Source organism: Lipophrys pholis, assembly GCF_963383615.2.
Source record: "Lipophrys pholis genome assembly, chromosome: 11".
Classification (NCBI taxonomy): Eukaryota; Metazoa; Chordata; class Actinopteri; order Blenniiformes; family Blenniidae; genus Lipophrys; species Lipophrys pholis.
This window is the reverse complement of record NC_137631.1, coordinates 17,749,567-17,776,552: the sequence shown is the minus strand read 5'-3', so window position 1 is coordinate 17,776,552 and position 26,986 is coordinate 17,749,567. Positions and strand designations below refer to the sequence as shown.

General features: G+C 41.3%; 1 protein-coding gene across 1 annotated transcript in view; it reads right to left on the bottom strand.

Annotated features, from left to right (window-relative positions):
• igf1ra (insulin-like growth factor 1a receptor) overlaps window positions 1-26,986 on the bottom strand; it is a 68,296-nt gene that overhangs the window by 12,308 nt on the left and 29,002 nt on the right. Inside the window, exons 2-9 of the mRNA XM_080475195.1 lie at window positions 9,805-10,105; window positions 8,461-8,597; window positions 7,171-7,315; window positions 6,165-6,373; window positions 5,942-6,068; window positions 5,167-5,402; window positions 4,902-5,069; window positions 3,915-4,122 (exon numbers count right to left, since the gene is read on the bottom strand). Of these exons, the coding sequence (XP_080331321.1) occupies window positions 3,915-4,122; window positions 4,902-5,069; window positions 5,167-5,402; window positions 5,942-6,068; window positions 6,165-6,373; window positions 7,171-7,315; window positions 8,461-8,597; window positions 9,805-10,105 (1,531 nt within the window). The remainder of the gene's footprint in view (window positions 1-3,914; window positions 4,123-4,901; window positions 5,070-5,166; window positions 5,403-5,941; window positions 6,069-6,164; window positions 6,374-7,170; window positions 7,316-8,460; window positions 8,598-9,804; window positions 10,106-26,986) is intronic.

The following is a 26,986-nucleotide window of genomic DNA, read 5'->3' as shown; positions in this document are numbered from 1 at the left end:
TGTGCGCACAGAAAACACACATACGTACAAACACACAAAGCCACGTCAACATTTTTACTGAGATTAAAGTAAGTCCAAAATAATGGAATAAAAGGAGACCGGTCAAATGTGCCAAATTACAGTAAAGCAAAGAGTGAGCAGATGTACTTGTAGTAGTAATAGCGATTAAATAAAGTTGACCAATTCAAATAAATAAACGCGTAGATGATAATAGTCAGGCTAAGTTTACATTTGACAATACAAACCATATAAGTTATTACAAGATGAACTAAAGTAATAAGAATTCAAATGAATAGATGAGTAAACAAGTGAATATACACTAAGCCATAACATTTAAAGATTGTAAAGGGGCACTATGTAAAATTATACCACTGTTGCACATTGGGTGGTGTTGAGTAACTCTCCTTTTTAGTTAGTAGTTGCAGTGTGAAGATCCTGGTAAAAAAATGTAGACATTTTTAAGAAATCACATTTCAAATCTGCAAATTTTGGCATTAGTTTGAATATGAAATTAAGCATTTCACACCAAACATGGAGAAATTTGCAACTCACACAATGCAGTGCAACCAACTTGATGATGATGAAGATGATGATGATAATAATGATTTTAATTTATAACGTGCTGCAAAATACAGATAGAATTTAGAAGGCAAGTAAAAAACAGTTAAAAATGTAGGGTTTTTTGGGTTGTAACTTGTGACCAGCAAAACCACAAAATGACACTATAGCTTCAGTTTTGCCGAATTTAGCTGATTATTTCAATTTATACTGATCTATAATTCATATAAATATGGCACGGTTCAAACTATGGATTTTTATGTCACACAGCATTGATTGATTTATTAATATGCTCATCACTGGATTTCTTAAATGAAAACTGTGTCCTGACTTCTCAGTCAATCGTCTGATTGAATTAAATTTCTTTAACGTTACTGACTGAGCAAACCTAAAGTCAACCATTTGTTGATTTTATGCAAACTTGTACCTACTGGAGGAGTGCAAAGACACCGACGTTCACGTGGGAAAGACCAGTCACACTGACGTGTCAACATTCCCCTCTGACAGCTGTAACTGGTGCACTCCAGTAACGCAGAGCCGAGAGCCGAGCACTTCAGTCACCGCTGACACTAACATCACAAATTCATTATGAAAGCGAACAGCAGAGCCGATGGTACAGACACAAATACACAAGATGTTTTCACACTGACACGCAGCGAGAAGAGGCAAGATGTCCAGATGAAAGAAAGCCCGAGGGATCTCGTTTCTGTTCTGTGTGGGTAATCAGAGCAGTAAGAGAGGCAGCCCAGTCGTAACACTGTGAAAAGGCTCATCAGCTGACTTGAAGCGGGACTTATAAATAGTGACTTACTACACAGTTGGTGTCCTGACCTCGCCCGCTAAAAAAAGAGCTACCTTTATGCAATGGAAGCCAGGAAGGAAAGCCGTGACTACACGATCAGTCCGCGGAGAGAGGGGGGCACATTTGAAATGCTTGGCAACTCAGACGTCACTGCGAGTTCAATGAGAAAGGTGAAACACTTGTGGATGTGATGCAAAAGAAGATTTAACTTTCAGCCAAGGGCAGAAATTAGGATTTGAAACCGGATTGCTGAACCGGCAAATTCTCTGGTAAATGATTGAGCACATCGAACAAGCTCATCAAAAAAAATGTTGTGGTTTATTTTATTTTTTTTCGGGGGGGGGGGGGGGGGGGGGGGGGGGTTTCCACCGATAGATCACCACGAAGGCTGTTGGAGACTTGATATATACATTTTGACAGCTTCATAATGCATCACAAGAGGCCTCATGGTGCTGCTTTTAATGAGCATGAATTGAGGAATCCTCTTAATAAACATTTGACCTCAGTTGACTTGTTTGAGAAGCAGCACAAAACCTTTGTTAAATAATAATAATAATGCCTATAATAATAATTCTTCTTCTTCTTCTTCTTCTTCTTCTTCTTCTTCTTCTTCTTCTTCTTCTTCTTCTTCTTCTTCTTCTCATTATTATTATTATTATTATTATTATTATTATTATAGGCATTTCATGTAAATCACTGAACGGTTGTTTTCTCAGTACATTCACAACTTTTAAAGTTGGATTTGCGATAAATAGAGCTTCAATTAAAGATACAGGACAATCTCCAATATTTTGCAATACTCTAATACAATGAGATTCTTTAATTTTAGATAAAATATGAACGCCATGATAATTTTCACATGATAAGTATGATTTCCAAAATGGAGTGGGAAAACCAAAATGAAAGACGACCTGTTTGAATTAAATTGTAAGTGGAATGATCATTTTTGTTGTAGTTTGAGATGGACCTGTATAGTTGTAGATCTTTCCACAAACAATATATTTTAGGGGATATGTATTAGTCTTTTCAAGGAAATGGGGGGGATTATACCCCCTGTTCCCAACTGATTTCTGCCAAAGCTTTTAGGGAGTCTATTTCTCTGTAAGTATTCATCATGAGTTTCAACCGTAGGTGATTACAGTAAATAAAAGCTCCAGTCGGCTGATGACAGGTTTTGAATCATGCTAAAAAGTCTGCTGAACAGATACTGGCAGCCATCGTCTCTGTGCAGCCGCCCTCCTCCCCTCCAGTAAATCAGTCTGCCTTCCCTATTTTCTGTTTGTCTTCAAGCGCTGATGGGGCTCTTCCCTCATTCATTTAAATTCCAGATGGATCCACTGTACATTTCCTGGCAGCTGTCTCTCTCCAGAAAAAAAAAGGGAAAGTCTCGGACAAAGAGAGTGTGCAAGGGGAGGAGTAGAGTGGAGTGCCGAGTCGAGGGGGACAGAATGGAAAACATTTCCTCTTCTTTCTGTTTCTGTTTTCACGCACCCTCTTTCCCCTCACCCTGGGTCTAAACCCTGAACTTTTGTTTAAGAAAAAAAAAAACACTGAGCGTTTCGAGGCCTTTCCCTGGAGTAGTTTGTAATAAAGCTGGCTGTGTTACAGTGGAGAGGCTGTGCATACACTGGCTGGGACACTTTGCTTCAGGCCAGGGACCTGCCACTCGCCAGTCTCCTAGACAGCTATATGATAACAAATCAACATAGCCAGAAACAGGGAGGAGGAGGAGGACATATATGAGTTCAATTACAACAGAAAGCTATGTTGTATTATTTTCCCCCAAACACATATTGATCCAATTCAATGGCAGCGTCGTGAAAATAAGGGGAAAGGTCACAGATACAATGAGTGAACTGTGGATGTTCCTCGTTTTGAGATATGGATTTATAGGATATCTGATATGAATATATGCATGAGTAAGTGTTCAAAGCAACAAGTACATCAAAGACCTCCACATTCTACTGGGATGGATGGATCGCATGGCGAGGCAGATCCCAAATGCATAAGCCATGAGTCCCCGTCTCTCTGAGCAGTGTGTGAGAAGAGTCTTTGAAAACAATGAACATACGTAGCCCTGAGCAAGTTAAATGATAACACAATACAGATGTCAGTGCCTATTGTGGGGAACGAAATGCGAAGCAGCGAGTGCGCAGCCAAACTAGACCCTTCAGAGTCCTTAATCACATCTCTCTCCTGGGCTTGTTTGTGTTGCCTAAATTGCTGCCTGTTAGCACCAAACATCTCCTGTGCCGCCGTTGCCACGGCGACAGAAAGCCACAAGAGCACTAAGAAGGTTTTGAATCCTACTCAGCGGGTCTCCTCATCTGCTCCTCCCAGCCAAAGGGCCGAGCCCAGCAGGGCCATCTCGGCCCCCGCCCAGCCCAGCCCTTCCACGCCCCCTGAGCGCTTGAATCCCGTCAGCCCCACAGAGGAGCCATTACAACTTAGACAACGCCGCAGCCCTCATTTTGACCCGTCAAAGCAAACAAGTTTGGCTTTTTGATGGCCGGCATGAGAAGAGGCACAGATATGACCTAAAAACAGGACATACCTCGGAAAAAAGATGGCATTGTGGAGGAAGTTCTCAAAGACTTTAAAGAAGACTCGGTCATCCTTCTCCCTGTCCTGCTCCTCTGGCGTCTTCTGACAAGCACAGCACGGACCTTTCTCTGCCCCTGCCAGGTCCGACTTGGTGGGCTTGGTGCTGTCCTCCATGTCTGTGAGCCCTGTGGCGGGGATCCGTTTGGGAATCTTAATCTCTGAGATCAGAAACCAAGACAAAGTTTTCAGTAAATGGCAGACGTCTTTACCAGTCATTAACATGCTACTATTTGGAAAGCTCATGTTGAAGAAGTCTGGATTAAAGAATTCAGGTTGGTGTTGTAGAGTTTGTCAATTCAAACAATACAAGTTCAACTCAAGTCGTCTTGGGGTTCAAAGTCTGTTAGCAATAATGTACTTGGCTTGATGAATCCAGGGTGGGTCAAACAGGCCCTTATCTAGTCTTAGGTATCTGGGTCTTCTTGAATGACCCCAGTTCTGATTTTAAGAGTCCTGGTCTAAAATAAAACCACAGCTATATTTTAAAGCGGTCAAAACTCTTAAAAACGCAAGATTCCAAGTCTGGATTAAATAATGCAAGTCATATTTTTAAAACGTCGAGGTCGAGTACCTGCCTGTAAAGAAAGAAAAGTAAGAGGAAGAGTAAGAGTCCTTGTGGATCCAGGTGGATCATATTGAAATAATCATATTTAATCTCAAATGACTTTCAAAATGAACAACAGACCCTGTTGTTCATTGATCATCATGACTTAAATAGCAGAATAAATACAAAAGTTTTTATGATTTTTTCAGGAAAGGCAATTGTATTGCACATTTCAGTGACAACGCAATTTGAAGTGTTTTTCATTAACTGGCATAAACAGCAGTAATTTATGTATATTAACAAAGCCGATAAGTAAGATAAAAAAAGCAAAAAACACTGACAAAATCCTTCTTTAAAAAAAAAAAGGAGGGGAGGGGGGTGATTAATGCAAACCTTTGGAGCAGTAGTTGTGTTGGTAGAGCTCCCTGTCTTCAGGCTGCTGCTGCCAGCGGATCAGATAGTAAGTCAGATTGCCATTAGGAAAGACGGGAGGTGACCACTTCACCACCAGCTTTGTAGAGGAGTTGGCGAATGCACGGGCATCTTTGGGCATAGATGGTACTGAAACATGGCATCACATTTCAATATTTAAATGTTGCAAATATGGGGTAACAACTGAAAAAGCAGCATCACTCATTTTTAAAGTGCAGAAACTTACGTGATGGGCGCGTACGAATGTAAATAATATCACTTTTTGCCCCAGAAATATGTTTGTCCTCCACCTGCAGGGTAATGGCCTTTACAAAGATAGCATACTGGGTCCAGGGCTTGAGGTGTTGGAGACTGATTTTGGGGTCATTCTTATCATCCTGGGTGAAATCGACATCCATCATGTGCCAGCTGTTTGAGCCACAGCCATCCTGACCATCAAACTCTGTGATGTTCTGGAAAGGGCTGGAATTAGACAGAAATAGAAGTCATTCAAACATGCCGTGGACATAGAAGGTAAGGACTTGTAGAAGCATCTATTCCCGAAGACATACAGAAGCCGGAGCAGAATAAAATCAATGAATCGTCTAGGTCTAGGTCTGCTCTAGATCTCATAACGCTCTCTTGTCTTAGTCCTTGGTCCAAGCATTGTTCTAAGTAATATTGCATTTATGTTAATAAAGATTGGAAAATAATAATTTGTATATATTTTTCCCATCAGCCATTACTTTTCTTATCTCACATTTCTTCCATTCCTTTGGCTAAATCCAAATACCATGATGGTTGTAAGTTAGGTGAGTCACAAAGGATTTGTCTTTGTAAAACATGTGGCCATAAATCAAAGAGAACACTAATTATAACTACTAGGGTAAAAATTGCTGATGAGATTATTTAAATCATTTGATCATTAATTCTGGTCTATTAAAACTTCATCTACTCCGTTTCTCTGGGACCTTCACAATCTGCACAGAGGTTAACACAATGTTCATCCACAAGGTACTCACGACTCTTTGTAGTAGACGATGAAGCTGATAAGGTCTGCGTAGTCCAGAGGCTGGTAGCGCTCCCATGTCAGCCGGATTGTGTAACTAGATGTGATGTTGGACTTAAACTTCAGGATATGGCTCTCACCTGTATGACAGAGCAGGTCAGTGACGTACGTGTTGTCTTTTTAAAGGAAAAATTGCAAGAATAGAAAGGATCCTTCTGTCACGTGGCAATACTCACAGCTGGCTCTTTCACCATTGTTACGGAAGTCCCCTTCCTCGGGCTTCATTGCTATGCCGGTCTTCTCCCACATTGTGTGGATCTCAGACATGCACAGTTTGGGGTTTCGACGAAAGAAAAGACGTCCAGCACGAACTGTCAGGTTGTGCTGACTCCAGTCCCACAAATACTGCAGATTCTGGTTGTTGATGGCGGAGAACGAGTACATGCTGATGATAGAAGATCAGAAGATGGTGAGAAACATCTTACATATTGTGGTTCAGCGTTTTTATCTAATACAACCTTGTTTCTGGAGGGTCCACATGTTTAACCACAACCTACATGACACAATACTGTTGTGCATAAACATGAGCTGCCTGGATTATCTTTTGGTTTTATTGTTTTTACCACCTGATGGCAGCCTCAAGCTCTCACAAAGGTTTGCGTCAGTTGGGCTCAAGCGTGCGACTAACATCGATCCGGTTTCTGAGACAGATTTAGTGTTGTGCTGACACCAGACTCAGTAGTGCAGCACGACACCTCCACAGTGAAGAGAATGTCTGCCATCCTCAACAGCATTCCTCGGACTGAAACTTAACCCTCGGAGAGACGATAACAAGACGGGGCGACAGGTTTTCCCATTTCCCATGACCTTTGTATCGTACTGCTGCTGATATTGCGATGAAGACACTAATGGAACGGAGAGTTTTCACTCTGCTTTGTTGCGAAAGTCATTTATCTAGCTTATGCGAGCTTTGCACATCATCTTTAAAAAAAAAAAAAGCATTACACTATCTGTAAACAGTGTTGCAAGACATGAGGGGTATATTAAGATTAAGCAGTATACGTTAACGTACACATCTATTAAAAGAGAAGTCATTTCTGTATCTACAATAATGCGTGGGCTGTAAGCCTGACGTTTGCTCATGTCTTCAAATTCAATATAACTATGCATTATATTATATACAACACTCATGCATACATTAATGGCCAAAAAGTGCAAACAAAAAGCACAGACAAGCCTTACTTGTCGATAAGTTCCTGCCCATTGATGTAACGCAGACCCTTGAGAAAGGACAGCGAGCCAAGTGCGTGGGAGTGTCGAATCTTCACATAGCCCTTCACCGTCTGGATCAATCCCATGAAGCTCTCCAGTTCAGACGCAATGTCGTCTGGGGACAGAAGATGGAAACGCATTCAATCACACGGAAATACAAACAGGTCTATGAAGTCCATAATTTAAAAAAAAGTGCGAGACCTTTACTGCTGCTATGAAACCCAGATGAGCTCTTAACGCAAACATCCCCTGGAGGACTATTGTATGAGCTTCATCATATGTGCAGATAAGCTGGTGAGCCACCCTTTCAACCGAGCAAATAAACAGCATTGTAGCGTAATGTGATAATTAGGTTAGCGCGCAGGAAGCAGATGTAATGTTGGTTTTGTGGCTCTCTCTTTGCATCCCACCAGCTTAGACAATCAGGCTTTCACTATCTCTCTCATCATAATAACTGCCGTGAAGCCAAGTGGAGCGTGCTTTTGTAAAGTTTGTATACCAAAGTCAGATGTGGAAGTATTTAGTTACAAATACTCCGATTTTTAAAGTTTGGAATTTTACTACTCATTTTGACTGATGTTGAGACCTTAATCAATATCTCAATTTCATGCATCCAGACCATCACTCTGTTTATACAAGACATAAAATACAAGACATCCATTCCTTCAGTATGTATGAAAAACACAAAACTCTCCTAATTCAGCTGAACCTTGATGTATTCACTGACACACCTACAGTTTAAAATTCATGAAAAGCTCAAGAGCATGCTCACAATTTTGCAGACATTGTATTTTTTTAAACAATGAAAATGTCTGCTTTATGTCTAAATGTAATTACAAAACAAAGATTATAATTCGATACATTTTATTTGTTGTCTGAGAAATGTGTTTGGAAGGCAAATATGTAATAGGAATAAATTGAATCAAGGCCTGAACTGAACAAAGCAAATACAGTCATTTTGAAAAAGAGAACCAAGTGGCTTTATCAGTAATTGTACTCGAGTACAGGTGATCAGTTACTCTTTCCACTTCTGCTCATTATAGAATATTTGATAACAGATTCTAGCCGCGTTAAATATCCTGTTGGCTCGTGGTCTCCAGTCCGAAAAAACTAGACTGCGTATGATCTGCTTAGTTGCAGCTGACGGAGTTTAGTCCATCATAAAGTCCTGGAATTTATTGTAGTATTTTCGGCTCAGCTGGGTTTTGACACCACAGTACAGGTGGTGCTAAAGGCTGCGTCCTTCATAGCTGCACTCACTTCCACGGCGGATGTTGATGTCCAGATTGCCTTCAATGACGGTGCAGTCCTTCAGGGACTGTGCAGCGTCCACAGAGTCAATGATGGGGGACGTGCAGAACTTATCACACAGGCCATTGCAAGCGCTGCACAGCATACTGTGTGCAACAGAAGCAGAGAAAACGAGTCAACAACAAAGAAGAGGCATGAAGGGGAGGGGGGGAAAGAGAAACTTTCAAATAAAGAGCAAAATCCTATGTGAACATTTCTAACCTCACCCTAAAATGATTTGTCCATTCCCTCACTCCGAAGCGTTCCGGAGAATTTATGCAAAAAAACAACTATAAGGTCATATCTCACACGGCGAGTTTAATCTTTTACGGGCCCTCAAATGAACTCTCTTTCTTGAGAGGGTGACTCATCGTATTGACCTCCCAGACGAAATAGCAGTGGTACGGCCAAAATATATCCAGAGAGTCTGCATGAAAACTCAAAGAGGTAGAAACTGAGGCAATAAAAGAGCTCTTATCTGTGGTGAGACTCAAACAAAAGAAATGTCAAGTGTTAAGACACCTCACTCAAATCTTCACTTAAAACCTTTGCGTCTGTAAAATCTATTAGTGTCAAGTACTGAAAACAAGGCACTGCCTTCAGCACATTAAATTTTTTCTAAGTCGTTAGGATCATGAATAGTGTGGCATGCACTGAACCTTCCAGTACTGAGACCTACCTAAAGATAGGAAGGTGTTGGAGGTCCGGGTCGGGTTACGTTCAGCTCAACTATACTTTATGCTAAATAATTAATTTGGCACGAGGGCTCTGTGAACACAAGTGGCTTTATAGTATGTGATTAGTGAAGTATAAATGCACATCTATTTCTAGAACTTTAGCCCGGAAATGATGCTGTTTTCCAGTTAACTGTGACCTGGGGAATCTGGGCTGTTTTTGATCTTGCGAGGCAGAAGTGATAAAAGGTCAGATAGGTCAGTATCAGGAGGGTAAACACTGGTGTGAGGAACTTGAGTTTTGTCTTCGAAGACAGCTACACTGAGAGTTAAATGTTAGTATACATACTGCTTAAAAGAATTGTGGCATCATTGTTTTTCTAATTTACTCAAAAGAGCTAGCACAAGAACAACTTCACTGGATATATTCATACTGTTTTGCCAGGTAGTGGTGAACCAAATTCTACAATCTGTGAAGTCAATGCCCTGACGTAAATGGAAAGCAGCAAAACAAGTGGACTTGAGGCTCTCTGACTGAAAATAACATGTTCACAATACCGCAGAAAGTCAATAAGGTGATTTCCATCATGTTTTCAAAATTCAGAGTGTTACAATCACAATCTAAACGGTGAGTCTTTACCGGTTAGTCTCGTTGCGGGTGAAACCAGAGGGACAGTCCAGCATACATTCTCCGCCATGGATGACAAAGTGTGTGTCACTGGGCAGGTGCACCTGAGAGCACAGCTCCATAGTGATGCAGCGCCAGCCCTCAAACTTGTAGGTGCCCGGGGGGCAGTCTGGCACGCAGCGCCCCTCGTGGTAGTAGTGCAAGCAGCCGGCGCAGGCCATGTCGTTGTGGGGTTCAGTGCAGCTACCCAGGCACTGGCTGTGGCAACACTCCCCTCGGTCTGTACAGGCAAGCTTGCAGTGCGCCGGGCATACTAATGGAGACAGAAGGATGGGGAAGAGGTCAGTTTTGAACCGGAGAGAATAACCATTACAAGTTTCACAACATCGGGGACAATCAAGATGGAAAATAAAAACAGATAAAACACAGACTGCATTTGAATTGTCAGGGAAGACGTAGAAACACTCCACAGCATGATAAATAATGACAAGGAAAGAAGGATCATGAAGATATAATATTGTTGTTATCTGCTTGGTTACAGAAAACAAATAAACATGTTGAAGAGGAGTACACTGGAGTATTGTGTATCAGTAGTGAAGACATGCAATCTCGTACATCTTGTTCTTGGAGCTTAAAGCTATGAATATTGCCTGAAGTTTGTTCAACTATATTTATAACAGAGGTCTGACGTGCTGAAAATGTTGTAATGGACTGCATTATACTGATTTAAATGTTTTCCCCTCCCATCTGGGAAGAATATAACACAGGCAGTACACAGCACAAGCCTGAACCGCTGCGTCCTCATAAATATACAGTGGGGGATTTTGATACATGCACAATGGCAATCTGCCACATAAAAAAAAGTTTTTTCTAAAGTTTTTTGTTTTTTTGTTGCAAGAAGTATGTTAAGTTCAAGAGGAACAAAGCTTGACTGAAACCTTCAGCCAGTTCAGCTCGTCAGCTGGAGGGCAAAGTTGCAAAATGATCAGAGATATCAAGGTTAAAATCAGAGACAGTTTTTTTAAACAAACTGCAGCATTTACTTTATAATCTATTATATCCCATTTTATTAATATCCACCAACTGGAGGAAGTGGAATTCTTTTAAGCAGACCCAGATTTAGGGGTAAACACCCATCTGCCCCGAGTCCTGGGACTGATCGAGTAATAAGGGAATCAGTAATGCGAACAGGGATAGCAGCTGGCAGAAGTACTCAGAATTGTGCATAACTTGCAGATACTTCAATATGAAAAGTCAAAACTCAAAAAACACTGGTTCAACATTTCTCTCAAGTGAATCAAATCGAGCCTTTGAAATGTTAGTATTAAAGTAAAGAGCCGTCCTTTGAAGAACATGTCTACTAGTCATTTCTACTCTAAGCTGACAATTTGAAACATCTCTCTTAAAAAAAAAAAAAAAAAAGTCTTGCTGCTTTTAATTTGCACCATCATCAATGTAACACAGCTCTGATCTGGTTCATTTAGGTTCACAAGTTCTTCTCGTGTTACATATCACTACAACTATTTTCTCAGGAGTAAAATCCATGTGTTCCGTCTCGTCCACCAAATTAAGTCATTTCTCTTGTTTTGTATCTGCCATGCATGAAATCCACTGACTTGGGGTTCGGCCTTTTCACTAAAATTAACCCTGTGAAAAGGCAAAAAAACTCTTCACAATTACCAATGACAAAACTACAATTACGTCAGCAATTCTAATTTTAAGAAATACGGAGAAGAGAAATTTGTGTAAGGAAAAATACAAAGAAAATACCATCTGCTCAAGATACAATAAGATACAATGACAAAGTATTGTGATGTTGCACTCCTTACAGGTGTTGAATATGCAAACATCTAACAACATCTATTCCTAAAAATATCATTATTGTGCCATAGTTGTTGTTTTCAAACCATTCACCCGATGAGAACCACATTGAAGCTTTTATATTCAATCATATTTGCAATAAAAGTTATGTTACTTGAGTTTCTAAATGCAAAACTGAAAGAAAAACCAATGAAAGTAGGCTCTCTCCTACTATCACTACTGTTTCAAACAAAGAATTACTCCATTTCCCTTCAGTGAGAAGCAGATGATGATGGTGCACGGTGTTTTGAATCAAGCTTGAGCATCATGAATAATACAAGCGCCTCACTGTTTACTGGGCATCACTGAGAAACCAAACATACATAACAATATGTTATCAATAATGTTGCATTCTTCTCAGTCAGAGCAGAGACTTAATCCAGACAAGTTTGTGGGAATCAGCTTTCAACATAATCATTAATATATAAAATGTCATCACTGAAGAAAGGGTCTTTTCAACCTTCCACGCTTACACAGAAAAGACAAACCTGGAGGTATTTCTAAAAGTAATAATTCATTCATTGTCTTTTTATCAACTTGTGCTCTATCAATGACACAATAAACAATGTTTCTGTGTTAGTAATGTTCAAAAACATTTTTTGACTGGAGCCTATTTACAGAAGAGCTCTTCAAGAAAAACAGATGTAGGAGGAAGAAAGCAGATGTTTCCCACTGTTCACTAATCTTGACACACTGCAGGCAGGGGTGTCCTAGTTTCAGAAGAGTCCACCCCATAGAAAGAGCACCTGGAGTGTGTCTGTGTGTGTGTGTGTGTGTGTGTGTGTGTGTGTGTGTGTGTGTGTGTGTGTGTGTGTGTGTGTGTGTGTGTGTGTGTGTGTGTGTGTGTGTGTGTGTATGCAAAGCCATACAAATGATTGTGAAAGGCCTGGTGATGAGGTATTTTCTGCTAACGAAAGTTAAATGAGGAGTTGTCTGCTCAGATAAAAAGCTGCTCCGTGAAATGAAGAATTCGGGTTTCACGTCTTAAATCTCTCCCAACCCATCAGCCTTTATTTGCACGGTAGACAATGTGCAAACAGCAAAGCCCTGGCTGGCCTCCACACCCGTGTGCTGTTTATATTTGGGGGATCTAAAGTGTTTACTATTTATTGTTATGTTCTTTGTTATTGCTGCAAGACAAATTTCCCCACATGGGCAATAAAAGTGAGCTGAACTACACTGAACTGAACTGAAATACGAGGCACCGCACTCCTGGTTCCTTAGCAACCGCCTCCTGGTGCAAAGCCAATGCTGAAAGGAAATGTGCACACATGCAGAAACACACATTTCACCAGTCTCTTTCACGTGTCTCGTCATAATTTGCAATACCATGACAATGCACAAACCACTCAACCTGTATTATTTTAATCATAGTTAAATTGAATGAAATATTTAGATTACAGAGTTTAATGGATGTACATGCATGTGTATACATGCCAATCCTAATATGTGAACAGTGTACTGTTTTAAATAACAGCTGTGAGTACCTTATAATATTTCTTTTGTGAAAGTTTTAAATGAAATTGCTTGGTCCCAATTCAGTTCACATGAGGCTGGAGCTGATTCAAGCTGTCAAAAGCAGTGTACACTCTGTACAGTTTATCAGTCCATCGGAGGGGGAACACAGAGATACAGACAACCACTCCACTTTTTGGCTGCAGGAGAGAAACAGGACCATCCAGAGAAAAAGCCACACATAGGAAGAACATGCAAACTTCATGCAGAAAGCATCACGAAGCTCTCTAACCTCACAGCAAGAGTATCCCCAGTATTGGATTTAGGATGCTTTATCCTACTTTACAAATTATCTGTGTAGGTTAGGATTGTGAATGTGCACTATACTGTAGAAACACTGCAAAGCAAACACACACTCCAACTCCAGTTTCACTCCACAAAGAGAAAGGTATACTGATCCCTCTCACTCCTCAGCGTTTCTCAAAAGCCTGCCATTTTTTCTCACAGTCGGTCAAAATTAATAGAGTAGAAGAGGTGAAATGGTTTGAGTGGAAAATTCTTTCAGGATTTTATGACAAAAGAACAAAACCCGAAATGTAACTTTTTTCCCACCAAAACAAGGCAGAGGAATCAAATACCATGCAGTACATTTATCATAATGTATTTCAACAATATGCCAATGTATTCGTCTCCTTATGAGACTCGGAGCATTCAGCGCTCATAAAGGTACCTATGTGATGGCACATAGTAGGCGGGGTAGTTAACTATGAGGCCTGTCTTGTGCTATGTATAGCTTCACACTGCGCACAAGCTCTGTCAAACCAGGAGTCGAGTGGCTCTGTGACACCTTATGAACAGTGCATGCAACTATTGTGGAGCTGGTCCAAAACAAATGGCAACAGTCTTTTTTAAAACCACCGCATGAAATGGCAACACACACCGGTTTACACATAACAGCTGTGATTTCATTGGAAATATGACACTGACATTCATTTGTTTAAAGCAGGCAGATTAGTGTTGCACATTCGCAGAGTTCAGAGAGAGAGAGAGAGAGAGAGAGAGAGAGAGAGAGAGAGAGAGAGAGAGAGAGAGAGAGAGAGAGAGAGAGAGAGATTGAGAGAGAGAGAGAGAGAGAGAGAGAGAGAGAGAGAGAGACATATAAGTAAGGCTTCATTTAACTTGGAAATCTACCAAAAGGGGGCAGCCAAGGCAAACTGTAATGAGCCTTATTGGAGGAGGTCCACTCCTTCCGCATCATTTTAACAGATTCCTCAATGAAGAAAAATTCCAAACATGCATACCTTCAGCCAGAAGAGAGGGGAGAGAGGGGGGAGTCGCCGCCTGAAATCCATATAAGTCGACCTGGTTTCACTGCGTGACCAAACAACTCGTGGTATCAAGGATACAATCCCCTATTTATAGATGCTCCTAATGCGGCCCTATTTCCACACTGCTGCTCTCTACACATAGCTATGCAGGGCACTGTAGGTTTCCAGTACTTCAAAAGGAAAGGGACAACCTAACAAGGGGCTCCTCTCCAGATAAGTCGTCATCATCCTCCTCGAGGTCCCCTGAGTGGATGCTTAACATGAGCAGGAATAAATCAGAGGCATGAGCAGGTTGGAGTTTCACACTGTTTAAGTGCACATTATGGTACATTCAGTGACTAAATTGCAAAAACAAGCTGCAGAGACAAAAACATTTTTAACAATGGTCCGAAGCTGCAGACTCAATCACTGGAAGTCAAACTGCCGGTAGTGGGGGTAGGGAGGTTTATAATGTTGTTCCTCTCATACTGTAGTTACACAACCCCCTCCCCTCCTGCTCTTCTCCCTGTGCAAACACAGTCAGGTCAGACACCATAGCCAACCACCAGCCTGCCCCTGCTGCTCACCAGAGCACTGCGACACGAGGAGTGGCCGGGTCTGTTTCATCAATAGTGAACAAGACAAGGGTCAGCGCAGAGTAGCCTCCTTCTCAGTCTCCACTGCATCCCTAGAAAAACTATTAAATACAGCAGCAGGAGGGGATAGGTGTCACTAATAGGCTGAAGAATGGACGGGGGTGGTGCATTGCTTGTTTTCATGGTCAAAAAGTAAAATCCAGTGCCTGGATTATGTGAACAATCTACAAAATATGCCAGGCTGCAAAGGATCCAACAGGCGAAATCTCAATCCCCGGGAAAAACTTCAGCGATTGCAACAGAAATCTCGAAAAAACAAAGTTATTTTGAGCTTGTTTTTTTAAAGTCTGATCAACAGCATGCACACAGATGCAAGTGTTTCCTACAACATCAGGTTCATATGACCTATAGCCCTTCAACATGCCTCACTCCTCCCCTAAACCCTCAGTGTGTATTGACAAAAAGCAGCTTGCATCTCATAACAAGATGGCTAGATTTCAACGCTGTCTGCGGTGTGTGTGTGTGTATGTGTGTGTGTATGTGTGGGTGTGTGTGTGTGTGTGTGTGTGTGTGTGTGTGGTTGGATGGGTGAGAGGGTTCAAGGCTGGATTTTCAAACAACTGCATCACTTCATAGGATAAAAACGCCGGTGCTGGAGAGGAAAAGCATTGCAGTGCAGCAATGCTGCTCATCTGAATGCGAGTCATGTCGTGTTTGCTGGAGAGCATGCTGTGTAAGTAGACTACTACACTGTTTACATTGGGAGGCTGATGACACGTTTACTGCCAGCGGGCCACTGCCACCTCTGAAGATGAAGTATGGTGTGGAAATACAAGAAACTTGGAGGAAAAAGATCACATTTTTCCAGACCAATCACAGGTGTCAGCCGTCGCCAAACATAAAAACGAACCAAGAGGAGATAAAATGTGTCATTCTTCATAACATATCAAAGCACAGCATGTTTTCCTTGTCATTGAGGACAAGTAGGAAGCGTGACAGACAGTTGGGAAATCATTCATTATTCACAGTGGGGCTCAAGGGAGAGAGAGAGGGGGTGTCTGGGACAGGGAGGGTGGGGGTTAAACCGGCAGCCATCTGCTGGACCAATAGCAGGCGGGCAGGGGAGGTCCTAATCCTGATGATTGACATGTTATTGAGTCTGGAGCAGAGATGGTAAACAAGTCCTCTCTTGAGCACGCGTTGGGAGGGGGAGTGGTAACCATAGTGATTAAGCATGACTTTTCCACAGATTCAGAGAAACCATAAGTTAAGGAACGCTTTAGTAACTGTATTCCTGTAAATATAGTCTTGAGAGGAATGTGAGTTAAATTTAAAAAAAAATAATAAATAAAAATTCCAAGTCATACAGCGGTCGAGAGGATGGAAAATGCAATATTTCAACAAGTATAAATGTTTACGTTCACAAGCGCGTCACAAAAAAAAGTGTTATTTCTAAACTTAAATTAAAAGAAGTTAAAAACATTCTCAAAAAGTTTCATGGCATTAATCATGACCTGTAGTGATGCTTTTTTTTTATTTTATTAATTAATGAGTGGAAAGCATGAAGACTAAAACCAAAAGCCTTAAAGGAATAAATTTCAGTTTCACTGTATTAATTATGTTATGGAAAAAAATGTACTTGTATACGAATTTTTGCACCCTACAACATTTATACCTCACACATACTTTGTTGCACCTTCTTGCTTCTTGTTGTAAAGCTGGTTTCTCTGGAGGCTGTACATTAAATGCCAATCACACTTCCTGCTAACAATATAAATGGGGCCATCAGTCCGCTAAGACATAATTACATTTATCTCTACATCATCTCCATTTAGTGAAGTAGTCATTCATTTGCACACTATAGTAGTCCACTTATCTGTGAGAATGCAAACCTTCCACTTTGTGCACCATCAACACTATTGAGCTGAAGTTAATACATTTGAGAGCAGACAGTAGGATAACTAAACAGAAATATGGTAACAGACCTATCATAGCCCCCCACCCCCTCGCTCTCTAAACTCCATCAGGCCACATCCTCATCCGGCAATCCGATCCTCCCCAGGAGCCTTCAGTGGATCACTCCAGACACTTGTTTAAACCACATCAGCCCAGGCGGCTGGAGAGAGCGAGGATGCTTCATCCACTCGCAGCCGAAGGCAAACCGCATGAGAGATTCCAGCGCTGTCTTCGCACTGCAGCGATACAGTCTCAGGTGCTGGGATAGACTGATCTAATCTAAAGTGGTGTTTTTCACCTTTGCAGACCGAGTGTGTCAGTCCGTACGCAAGATCGGCCGTTCTGCTGATCAGAGGATGTTTTGTTTAGAGCGGGCAGCGCAGCATCGTGATGTGATTTTCTCGTGCAGACAGCTGGCTCAGATGAGCTTGGCTAAATCTCTGTTCAGGCCTGAGCACAAAGGTGTGTGTGAGCCCGTTCCTCCCTCTCCCCATGTCTCTGGGTCTCTTCCACCCCCGTGCCCTCTAAAGAACAGCAAACGTGTTTTTCACACAACTATGTGCTGGTCTGTGTGTTCAGGCATGCGTGGCATTTCCCCTCACTCGTGCTCAGTCATAACAACAACAACAACGCATGCACACACACACACACACACACACACACACACACACACACACACACACACACACACACACACACACACACACACACACACACACACACACACACACACACACACACACACACACACACACACACCTTCCTTTGGCCCTCAGGCCTTAGCTCAATTGGCAGCTGCTGCTGCTGTTGTTGCTTTGTTGTTGTTGATAGATTGCACGCTCTAAGAGGACACAGATACGCAGCACTGCTACATGTTTATTAAGAACCCAGTGATTTTATCAATGCAGAGATGGTCTGACAAAAGTTGGGAACAAGTTAAAATACACTTACGACAAAGTATTTTTCATATTTCACTCAATTCAAACGATCACAAAAAAATTGTATGTTTACATTTTAAGATCTAAATAAAGCAAATCCGCCAACTCTTGTGTATCAAGTGTCTCCATCATATAGTGTCATATCTTATATTTACAGCAGTTGGGATCTTTAAGCAATAAAGTAACATGATGAGAATGACAGTTCTCCTGTGAAACTGTATCATGATAAAATATGTAACATGTATTGTTATATTACAATACAGGGCTATCTTTGCTCTGCATGGCAGCACTGTACGTTTGTAGTATCATAAATGTCTATCAGCTTTGACTTTTGTCAATAGATTTAAATATGACTGCAATGTGGGTGACTGCACACTGAAAAGATCTGCTTAAACTGAGAATATCCATCAAAATGTTAGACAGCCTGACACATTTTGGGTATCTATGGGTATTTTTGATAATGTAAGTTTTGGTATTAGATTATATTATCATAAAATCTCTTGTCGTAATCCTAGTCAAAGATAGTTTAAAACCCAAAAATATTTTTGTTATTCAGTTAGCTGACTGACTACAAAATCAATAGACAGTCAATAACAAACCTGCTATAGTAATTTAGGAAGTCACTTTAAACATGAGCCTCACATTGAAGAGAAACAAATAATGGGCCGGGCTTGTTAATCAATAAGTGAAATTGTATTTATATTCCACCTCTAAAAGGTCAATACAAGTCTAACTGTTTCACAGATGATTAACAAGCTGACAGCCTCAGTGAGGTCAAACCCCATAAATGAGCCTGGACCCAGACTGAACTTCTGAATCCCTGTGGTTTGGACTTTGAGAAGACGAAAGATCCCAAAGTCCCAGCTCATCCCCCTCCCTGAAGCCTTATTTGTACCAAAAAGACCGGCCTCTGCAGCAAACTTCTTTATTAAATCAGGCAACTCTCCAACTTGAGAGGACTCACACAAAGTGGCTGACATTACTTCTTGTGTGGTTTAGAACAGACCCACTAAGCTGTTGTTCACAATGATGCCAAATAGAACTATTGCTTGGTGTTTATTTGATGCCGATATGCTCATTTGAAGAGTGCAGAAAGATTTGCAAAAAAAAAAGAAGAAGAAAAAAAAAAAGAAGTGCACATTGCAAGTGACGAGCTGAATAAGGCACTAAGATAGAATTTAGCATGGGAAAGCTATTTTAGAATAAGAATTCCAGCAACGTTTCCTTTTTTTTTTTTCACAGATACTTGGGGTGTTTCCTCTCACTAAAAGAGGTTTCTAAAATTACCTGACTTCCCAGATCTGCTTCATTAAATACACTGTTTCCTGGCAGCACTGTGTTGGCTTGCTGTTTTGTCGCTGGGTGACTAGTTGGGGCTGTTGTGAGTGTGTCAAACCCTTACATCCCTCCAGCCTCCTCCACTGTGCCATCTAATCCCTCATGTGAATGTAGGAGACGGCCATGAAGAGAATCATGCTTAGTAACGTGTATAAACTGTACATGGTAGCCACTAAACACAAGCTTTACTATGCAACAGGGGAAAAAAACTTGGTTTTTTTTCAGGCACAGAATAAGACCTGGCGTTGTACCCACCTGTCCCCTGACAGACAGCAGCACACAGAAAGCCTCTAGTTTTATGGACTTTTAAACTTAATCCACAACTTTTGTTCAAAAAAATGTGACTTCCAGAATAATAGCGCCAGCAAAATATTGCAATGTGCAACAGAGTGTGCGACATTTTTAGCCCATACTGAAACCCAGCCTATCATCAGGGTATCGGAATAGTAGTGGCTCTGATGCCAAGGCCTATTTCTGTAAATGACCATCTACAACTTTGCGACACACTGTGCGCAGATTTCATCCTGGCATGCTGTCTGGCATACATTCTCCCTGCTGGCATAACGTCTGGATTCAAAATGACACACGCACTCATGCGCGCACATTTCTCACGTTATGTTGTATTTATTCTATTACGCCAAGAGAGAGAAGAGTTTAATCCAGCCGACATACACAGGAAATGTTAGTTCTGGAAGGTGTGTTAGACAACTTTATTGTAGAATTTCTGGAAAAAGAATTGTGTGTAGATTTACTGACATTTTATACTGTTTTCAGTGAAAAAATATGCAAACACTAGACACTGATTTCTCTTCTGTTCATTCACTTTGCATTGTGATAATTCAGCAAAATGAACCAATAAGACGTCTATTTTGAAACTGTTTTCCTGCAACATTTTATCACTCTTGCTTAAGATTTTTGCACAACCATGTGCAAATATTTGTGGTGGTGGTGGTATGGCATACATAGCCTGTGTGGCAGCCTCTGTTGCCTGACTGCAGTTTCCTGGTTTTTGAAATGACAGTGGCTGGATGCTGGCACACTCAGTCAGACTGCAGTGAAATGATGTTGCTCAGTCCGTCTCCCCAGTGTGTCTCAGTCTTTTCTTTAGGGCACGCAGCTCCAAGTTTTGCACCTCAGTGAAGCCTGCTCAGTACCTTTCAGAGTTCACCGTTTTCTTCTTTCTCCTCCTGATTTAAATTTTAAATGATAGTTTCTTGGGGGTACAGACCGTTCTTTTTTTGTGAAGTTGCACTTTGGAGGAGAAATGCCGGAGGTTCAGCAGGGACAATTGTGTCAATAGTTAACATTTGTTATGACAAGACACCGAGATTAGTCTCACCAACTGCTCCCAGACATTCTGCTGGTCCTTTCAAGTGTGATGGCCTGATAAGACACCAGTCTCAGTGCCACAGTAAAATAGTTTTGCACTGATGCAATAACTGTGCACACAAAGGTTCATTTTGCATGCAAGGCGCCAGTCAAAGGCTCACCTCTTTCTTATGCAAACATGATATTTTGCTTGAGATCAGGCAGCACAAGAAGTTAAAAACCTATAGCACTCAGGTACTTTATACCAGGGCTGGAAATAATGTGTTACAAAGTAACATTCTACTGCAACGCTGCTACTTTTAGAAGTAATGTGCTGGTACTTGATTACTATCCTGATGTTTCTGTAAGGTCATTACTTACTGTATGTCTTAGATGAAAACAGTTGAAAAGCTGCTGTCTTTCTCTCTCCCTTGCACCCAGAGACCTCAGTAATCTTTACCTTCATAAAAGCTGTTAGTATGTCGGTTGTTTACCTGTCATGGTGTGTTCAATAAATCACTCATTTCAGGTGTGACGGTGAGTTTTGCATGACTGCTGAAAATGGTATCCCTCTGGAGAGAGTGCAGGCAGTTTGGTCATTTTCATCATGGCTGACACCGAAACAACATATGTGTATTTTGTGACACTATTTATTACCAACAAACTTTTGCGGAACCTAATGAGTGAATCCTTCAATAAACGTAATTATAACACAATGCTGACAGCTCAGCTGTTGCTTCACCGCCAATACAACACACCAATGAAGAGAGATCAGTAACTAATAAAGTTGGTCCACTTCTTTTTGAACAAGTAACTGGGAACACTTTAATGGAAAACTGAAGAACACAGAAGAATAGAGGCACTTACTGCAGCCATTAACACCGATAAGGCCGACAAGGACCAATGGTGTGGAATGTTTTGCAGCATTGAACAGTGGAGCTCATTTTCACTTGATCCTCTCACATCAAAGAGAGACCGAATGCTTAAAGTACAGGCTACATTACCTTAAACGTGCCCTCAAATTTCAAGTAACTGAAGGTGACAATCAAGATGCCGGTGTGTGTTACCAAGCAAAGGAAAAACTTACAGTTGCACTAATAGCCATTATAGCCAGTAAACAATGAACTCACAAACCTTTACTGTCATTAGTAATTGGGTAACTGAATAAATGAGCTGCACAGAGCTTTGCTGTGAGTCTCCATGTAGTCGCTGCTTACAAGTATCAAAACAAATCGTAGGCTGTGTCACTTCCACTAACTTTTCCTCGCACACTTGGCTCAGACATGACTTCTTGTTCTCTAACTAAGTTTCGGTGTTAATCTGATTTCGCCATGTCTCCAATTCACATTAAACACAAACCGCACACTCTTGATAAACTATAGAGGTGACAGACTGCAGACCCCTGTCTAATCCGCACCATGTTTAGTTCTAGCGTTACTTTCTAGTTTCAGTAGCAAATCAACAACAGTGTAAGCGAGGCGACGGGCTGAGTCTGGCTGTTTGGGGTTCAGTGACACTGGAAGAGGACAGGTTCATGAGGGAATGGTCAGAAGCCATAGGCCAGTGGCCTGAGGTGGGTCAGTGAACGGATAAAGCTGTGGTGCTGGTCTCATCACTGTACCGGCAGCAAACGAGGACAGCCAAAGTGGATGGAGCAGGGCAGCTGACGAGCTCTACACGGTCCCCAGTCCGCACTTCCTATTGGCTGTCGGTGACATCATGGCTTTATCCCCATTTTTCACCTCCTCTTTTAATGGTGGGCGGCGAGCTCAGTCTTCTCTCTCGCTCTCTCTTTTTCTCTCTCTCTTTCTCTTTCGCTCACACACACCCACACATACACACAACTTTGCTTGCCCCTTTTAGGAACCTCATCAGCTGCAGGAGGAGGCAGAAGAGATGCAAGGACAAGACGGGACAATTAACAAAATAACTTTTCAAACTATTAAAACCCTGTAACCGTGTGAAACCGTAGCAAATCCCAGCTATCTATTCATCTACACTGGAGTATGCACCAGTGGGTTTCCTTTTCCATTGATGTGAAAAGTACATGCTCTGTGTGTGACACTTACAGGAGGTGGCATCCTCACAAGGGCTGTGGAGCGTACACTTTTCACAGTCCTGCCCCCCCCCCCCCCCCCCCACCACCACCACCACCACCACCACCACCACCAGCAATTCTGCCACATCACAGTTAGTTATCATTAACGTTCTCCATGTGCTCCCTGATGGGACAGTGTGTGGTCTGTGAACATGGAGTTGAATGCAACACACATCGCCACACATTAATGCAAACACAGACATATAAGACACGCTGCATATGTGCCATGATATCATGTTCCAGACTCAAGCAAGTCTTTCTTTATTAACACAAGCCAAGTGAGGAGATTTGGTTGGAGCATCTTGCTTCATAATATGTTAGTTTAGAAATCTCAGTCTGACATTTTCGCTCACAGACAGTTACATTACCAGCTGGGCTTTACTTTGATCTGTCTTCAGTAATGAAGTAACAACATTTTCACAGCTAAAGAGAGTGAGACACACACAGACCAGGACACTGTGAAGATGGACAAAGAGAAATACTTGGTCAATACCAAAAAGATGTGCAAAAAGAATAATAGAAAGCAGAAGAATAATCCCCTTATCGTCTGAACTAAAGCACAGCATTAGCAGAAAAGTAGCGGTTTTTAGGGAAATCTTGATTACGGCTGTTTCATTTAGAGAAGGTGAGAAAATTGTGGCCAGTCGTTCAGCTGCCATCCCACTGCAACAGTCAGAGGACTCCAGGATCACATCCCTGCATGAGAGATTAGCTTTTAGTCGGATTAAGGAGGAGTCGGTCCACACAGGTGAAATGTCATCATAGCACTGCAGGAGGAACCATCGAGTCTACAATGGCCTGTAAGTGTGGGGCAGACGAGACAGATGGAAGGACCTGCTTTATTGTGCATGGATTCTACAAAGCATGACATTTCTGACCGCCTGCAGCATCAAGACACTCCTAATGCTTGTCCCGCATTAATACTCAACAAAATATGTGTTTTGAAACATTTGAGGACATTGAAGTCAAAATCAAGATACATGATCAGATATTCATTAAAGATATAAAATAAATCAAACATATTTCAACCATTTCTGGTAAAAAAAAAAAAATCTAAATTGGTATACCCTACTTAAATATTTCCTATACATTATTGACTTCTGTCCTACAATACAATGTGTAATTTACAAAAACACTACAGTAAATATGACTTATTACATTTGGTTATGACACTTGCAGCGTACATGTTTCAGCACTCATTGGGAATAGGAGACGCTATATAAAAGCGGCCAAATACAATGGTGTTTCTACTATTATAACAATGTGTTTTTTTTCCTATGATGCAGTCTTTTACATCAATGTACCATTATATGTGTGGAAAAAACTAAGAGATGCATAAGTAAGTAAGTAAGTATGGTCACAGCCCAAATGAAGGGATGAAGGAAATTCCAAAAATGTGCACATCTGCAACAGATGTGAACAGACAATAAATTAAAGCATTAAAAAAAACAAAAAAAAAAACAACAACACAGAGGGCACAGAGGACAGATGCCAGTATGGAGGCAGGGAACTGGGCACAGACAACAAGCCTGCCTCCAACCACAGGAAGCACTAAGCCCCCACCATGTCAAACATAAGACTTCCAGAAATTATTGAAACAAAATGCCCACGCTTTCTCCCCCAAACAAACAATGGCCCCCATTGTGAAAACACTGTGGCACAATCACAGTCAGGGGAGACATAAAGACACAGTTTTAAAACAGTGGGCCTTTCCCCCTCCTCTTTTTCTCCTGTCTCCGGGCTGCAGACGACGCTCTCCTTTAGCTGGGATCCAGACGTGGGGCACACAACCCTTTGGCCCACTTTGGTGCCCCCTGCTCAGAAAAATATGCTTTTGTTTTCCTGTTGTTATGGGCCTCTTGCCACTTGAGGGACTATACTGCAACAGGGGGCCTGTGCAGTTGGATAAAGGCACACTGCACTGCACACAAGTTACACACATTCACACAGAATACAAATACAAGGCTGGGGAAGTGTGGATTGCAAATATGTCAACTAAAATGCAGTAGCCCAAGAAATGCAGGGTTTTCCAACATCTAGGACAAGGGAGAAAGCGCACAGAACTCCCCTCTCAACTTGCCCAACACCCATGCCACAAGTGCTTTAATTCAACTCAAGTGGTAATTTCTGTTTTTTTTAATGTGGGACTGTTTTTCTCAAACATATATTCATAAACATATATTGTGTTGCCATTACACTTCCAAATGTAGTTTGATTAAATCATTTCTGCTTTTACAATTGAAAAATGTATTTAGATATATATATATACAGTATATATATGATGTGTTCTGAAATATAAAATAAAAGGAAAAATCATGCTGGGAAAAGGCATTGCCCTAATCCATCAATTTTTCCCTCTGCTGCACCTCACTATGACCGTAATGTGAATGTGCAATGCTTCTCATTTGCATTTTACCTGTTTACACGGAGACTGAGACCAATGTGTTTTTGTTTGATTTTTAGGATATGCACAATGTCATGTAAACAAACATCCAAATTGCAACTAAAGTCGACTGTTTTCACTTGAAAATGTTGTCATGTAAACAGGGCATGAGACTTAAGAAAAAAAAAAAAGCTGAACAATCTTGTGGGTGAAATTGCTTTTTAAATACAAATAATCTGTTTTTCTTCAACAGGAAGTCATGCACAGAACATTTATGATCATATGTAGCAAAAAGCATTTCAAATTATCTTTACAATGCGCAGCCTGAACTTTTGCTCATGATATCACAAACCTTTTTTATCATTTCACTGGCATGGTTTCACTGAGCCTCAGGGTTTCCTCTGCAGGATCAGTTTACATCGGTTTTATGCCATTCATGAGAGATCACTTTATTCCTCTCACATGCGAGTGGTAACCTGCATAAAGAGGACACTGCACCAACTGTTTGCACTGCATTCACAGGATGAGTCGTTTTTATACTTACCTAAGAACTACTATATCCCCACTGTCCAAAGATGCAGCGATTTATTGGAGGTATTTCATAAATGTCTTGTTAACTATTATTGGTCTGAGTGCCTCTAAACTGAACATTAAACATGGTAACAAATAGTAAGCCTAAGGCTATATTTATTGTTGTACGGAAGCACTGCTGCAACCATGGAACACGTTCAGAGAAAGGCTGTAACAGGGAGCAGCACTCAACTATAACACTTAAATGCACAAGAAAGCATGCAATGATGACACAATGAGCCCTTTGTTACATCTGAATTATCAAAACAACATTATCTTAACCATAAGTGAAATAAAATGGTGTGAAATATTGCCCGACTGCGAATGCGCTTTGAATTGCACAACATCTATCCCTTACATTTCAACAATGATTCCGCAACAAGATGCCGCGGGAGAGGAGGAATCCCACCTGCTCCATCAGTGATTTCCACCAGAATGCACTTAGACAAACATGAATGTACGCACACACTCACATACTTCCGAACAGCTGGTGCTGGGTTGGCTGACTACATATGGCCAGGGGACAGATAGCTGGCTGAGAGTGGGAATGGGAGCATGCTGCTCAATCAATGAGCCATCAATCACATACATACACAGCGAAAAGAAGCAAACACAGGAAACAGGAGACCGTATCCTTTAACTACCACTCAAAAGAAAGCCATCAAAGTGCTGGCTCTGACTCCGGGCTTTTTTCATGGCCAAATTTCCAGTCACTGCTTTGTCTTGTGGTGGTTTGATTAGAGTTACTTTTACTCTGCTCTTTTATGTTGTTTGCTTTTCAGATTTCCAATTCAAACAGTCAGAGAGCTGCTGTCTCTTCCTGTGCCTCCACAGAAGGGCTGTGTGATAAACATGCTCGATACAAGAATGATAAGGATGATAAGCTTCACCTGATTTTCTCAATAACACAACTGTGGTGCGCAGCCAGGGCAGGAAAGCTCCAGAGAGAGATGGAGAAAACAAAGTGCAAAGTGTTTCTTGTGCACCTGTTAACACTTGTGCAGTTTTTACTTTCAGAGTCAGCGGTCAACAAATGTCATTTATTGCCTGTGGATCAGCTATTGTTATATTTTATTGTTTTATTTATTTAAAAAAAAAATTCAAAGTAACGAGTAACTGTCTATAAGTGACAATTTTGAGTAACTTGCCCAACACTGATTTTTTAGATAAATAAGTTCAGGACAACATCAGAAAATCTGTGTAAAGACAAGAGAAATGTCGAGATCAAAGAAACCCTGAGGAACAATTCCTACATCTTCTTTCTGCCTGCAGGGTCACATTCCTGTTACATGTAGGCACACCTGATGCACGCATTGCGCCTGTCCTCGAGGAGGAAAATAACAAGTTCACCGAGTTGCCCTGAGAGCAAGCGAGCTCACAGAGCT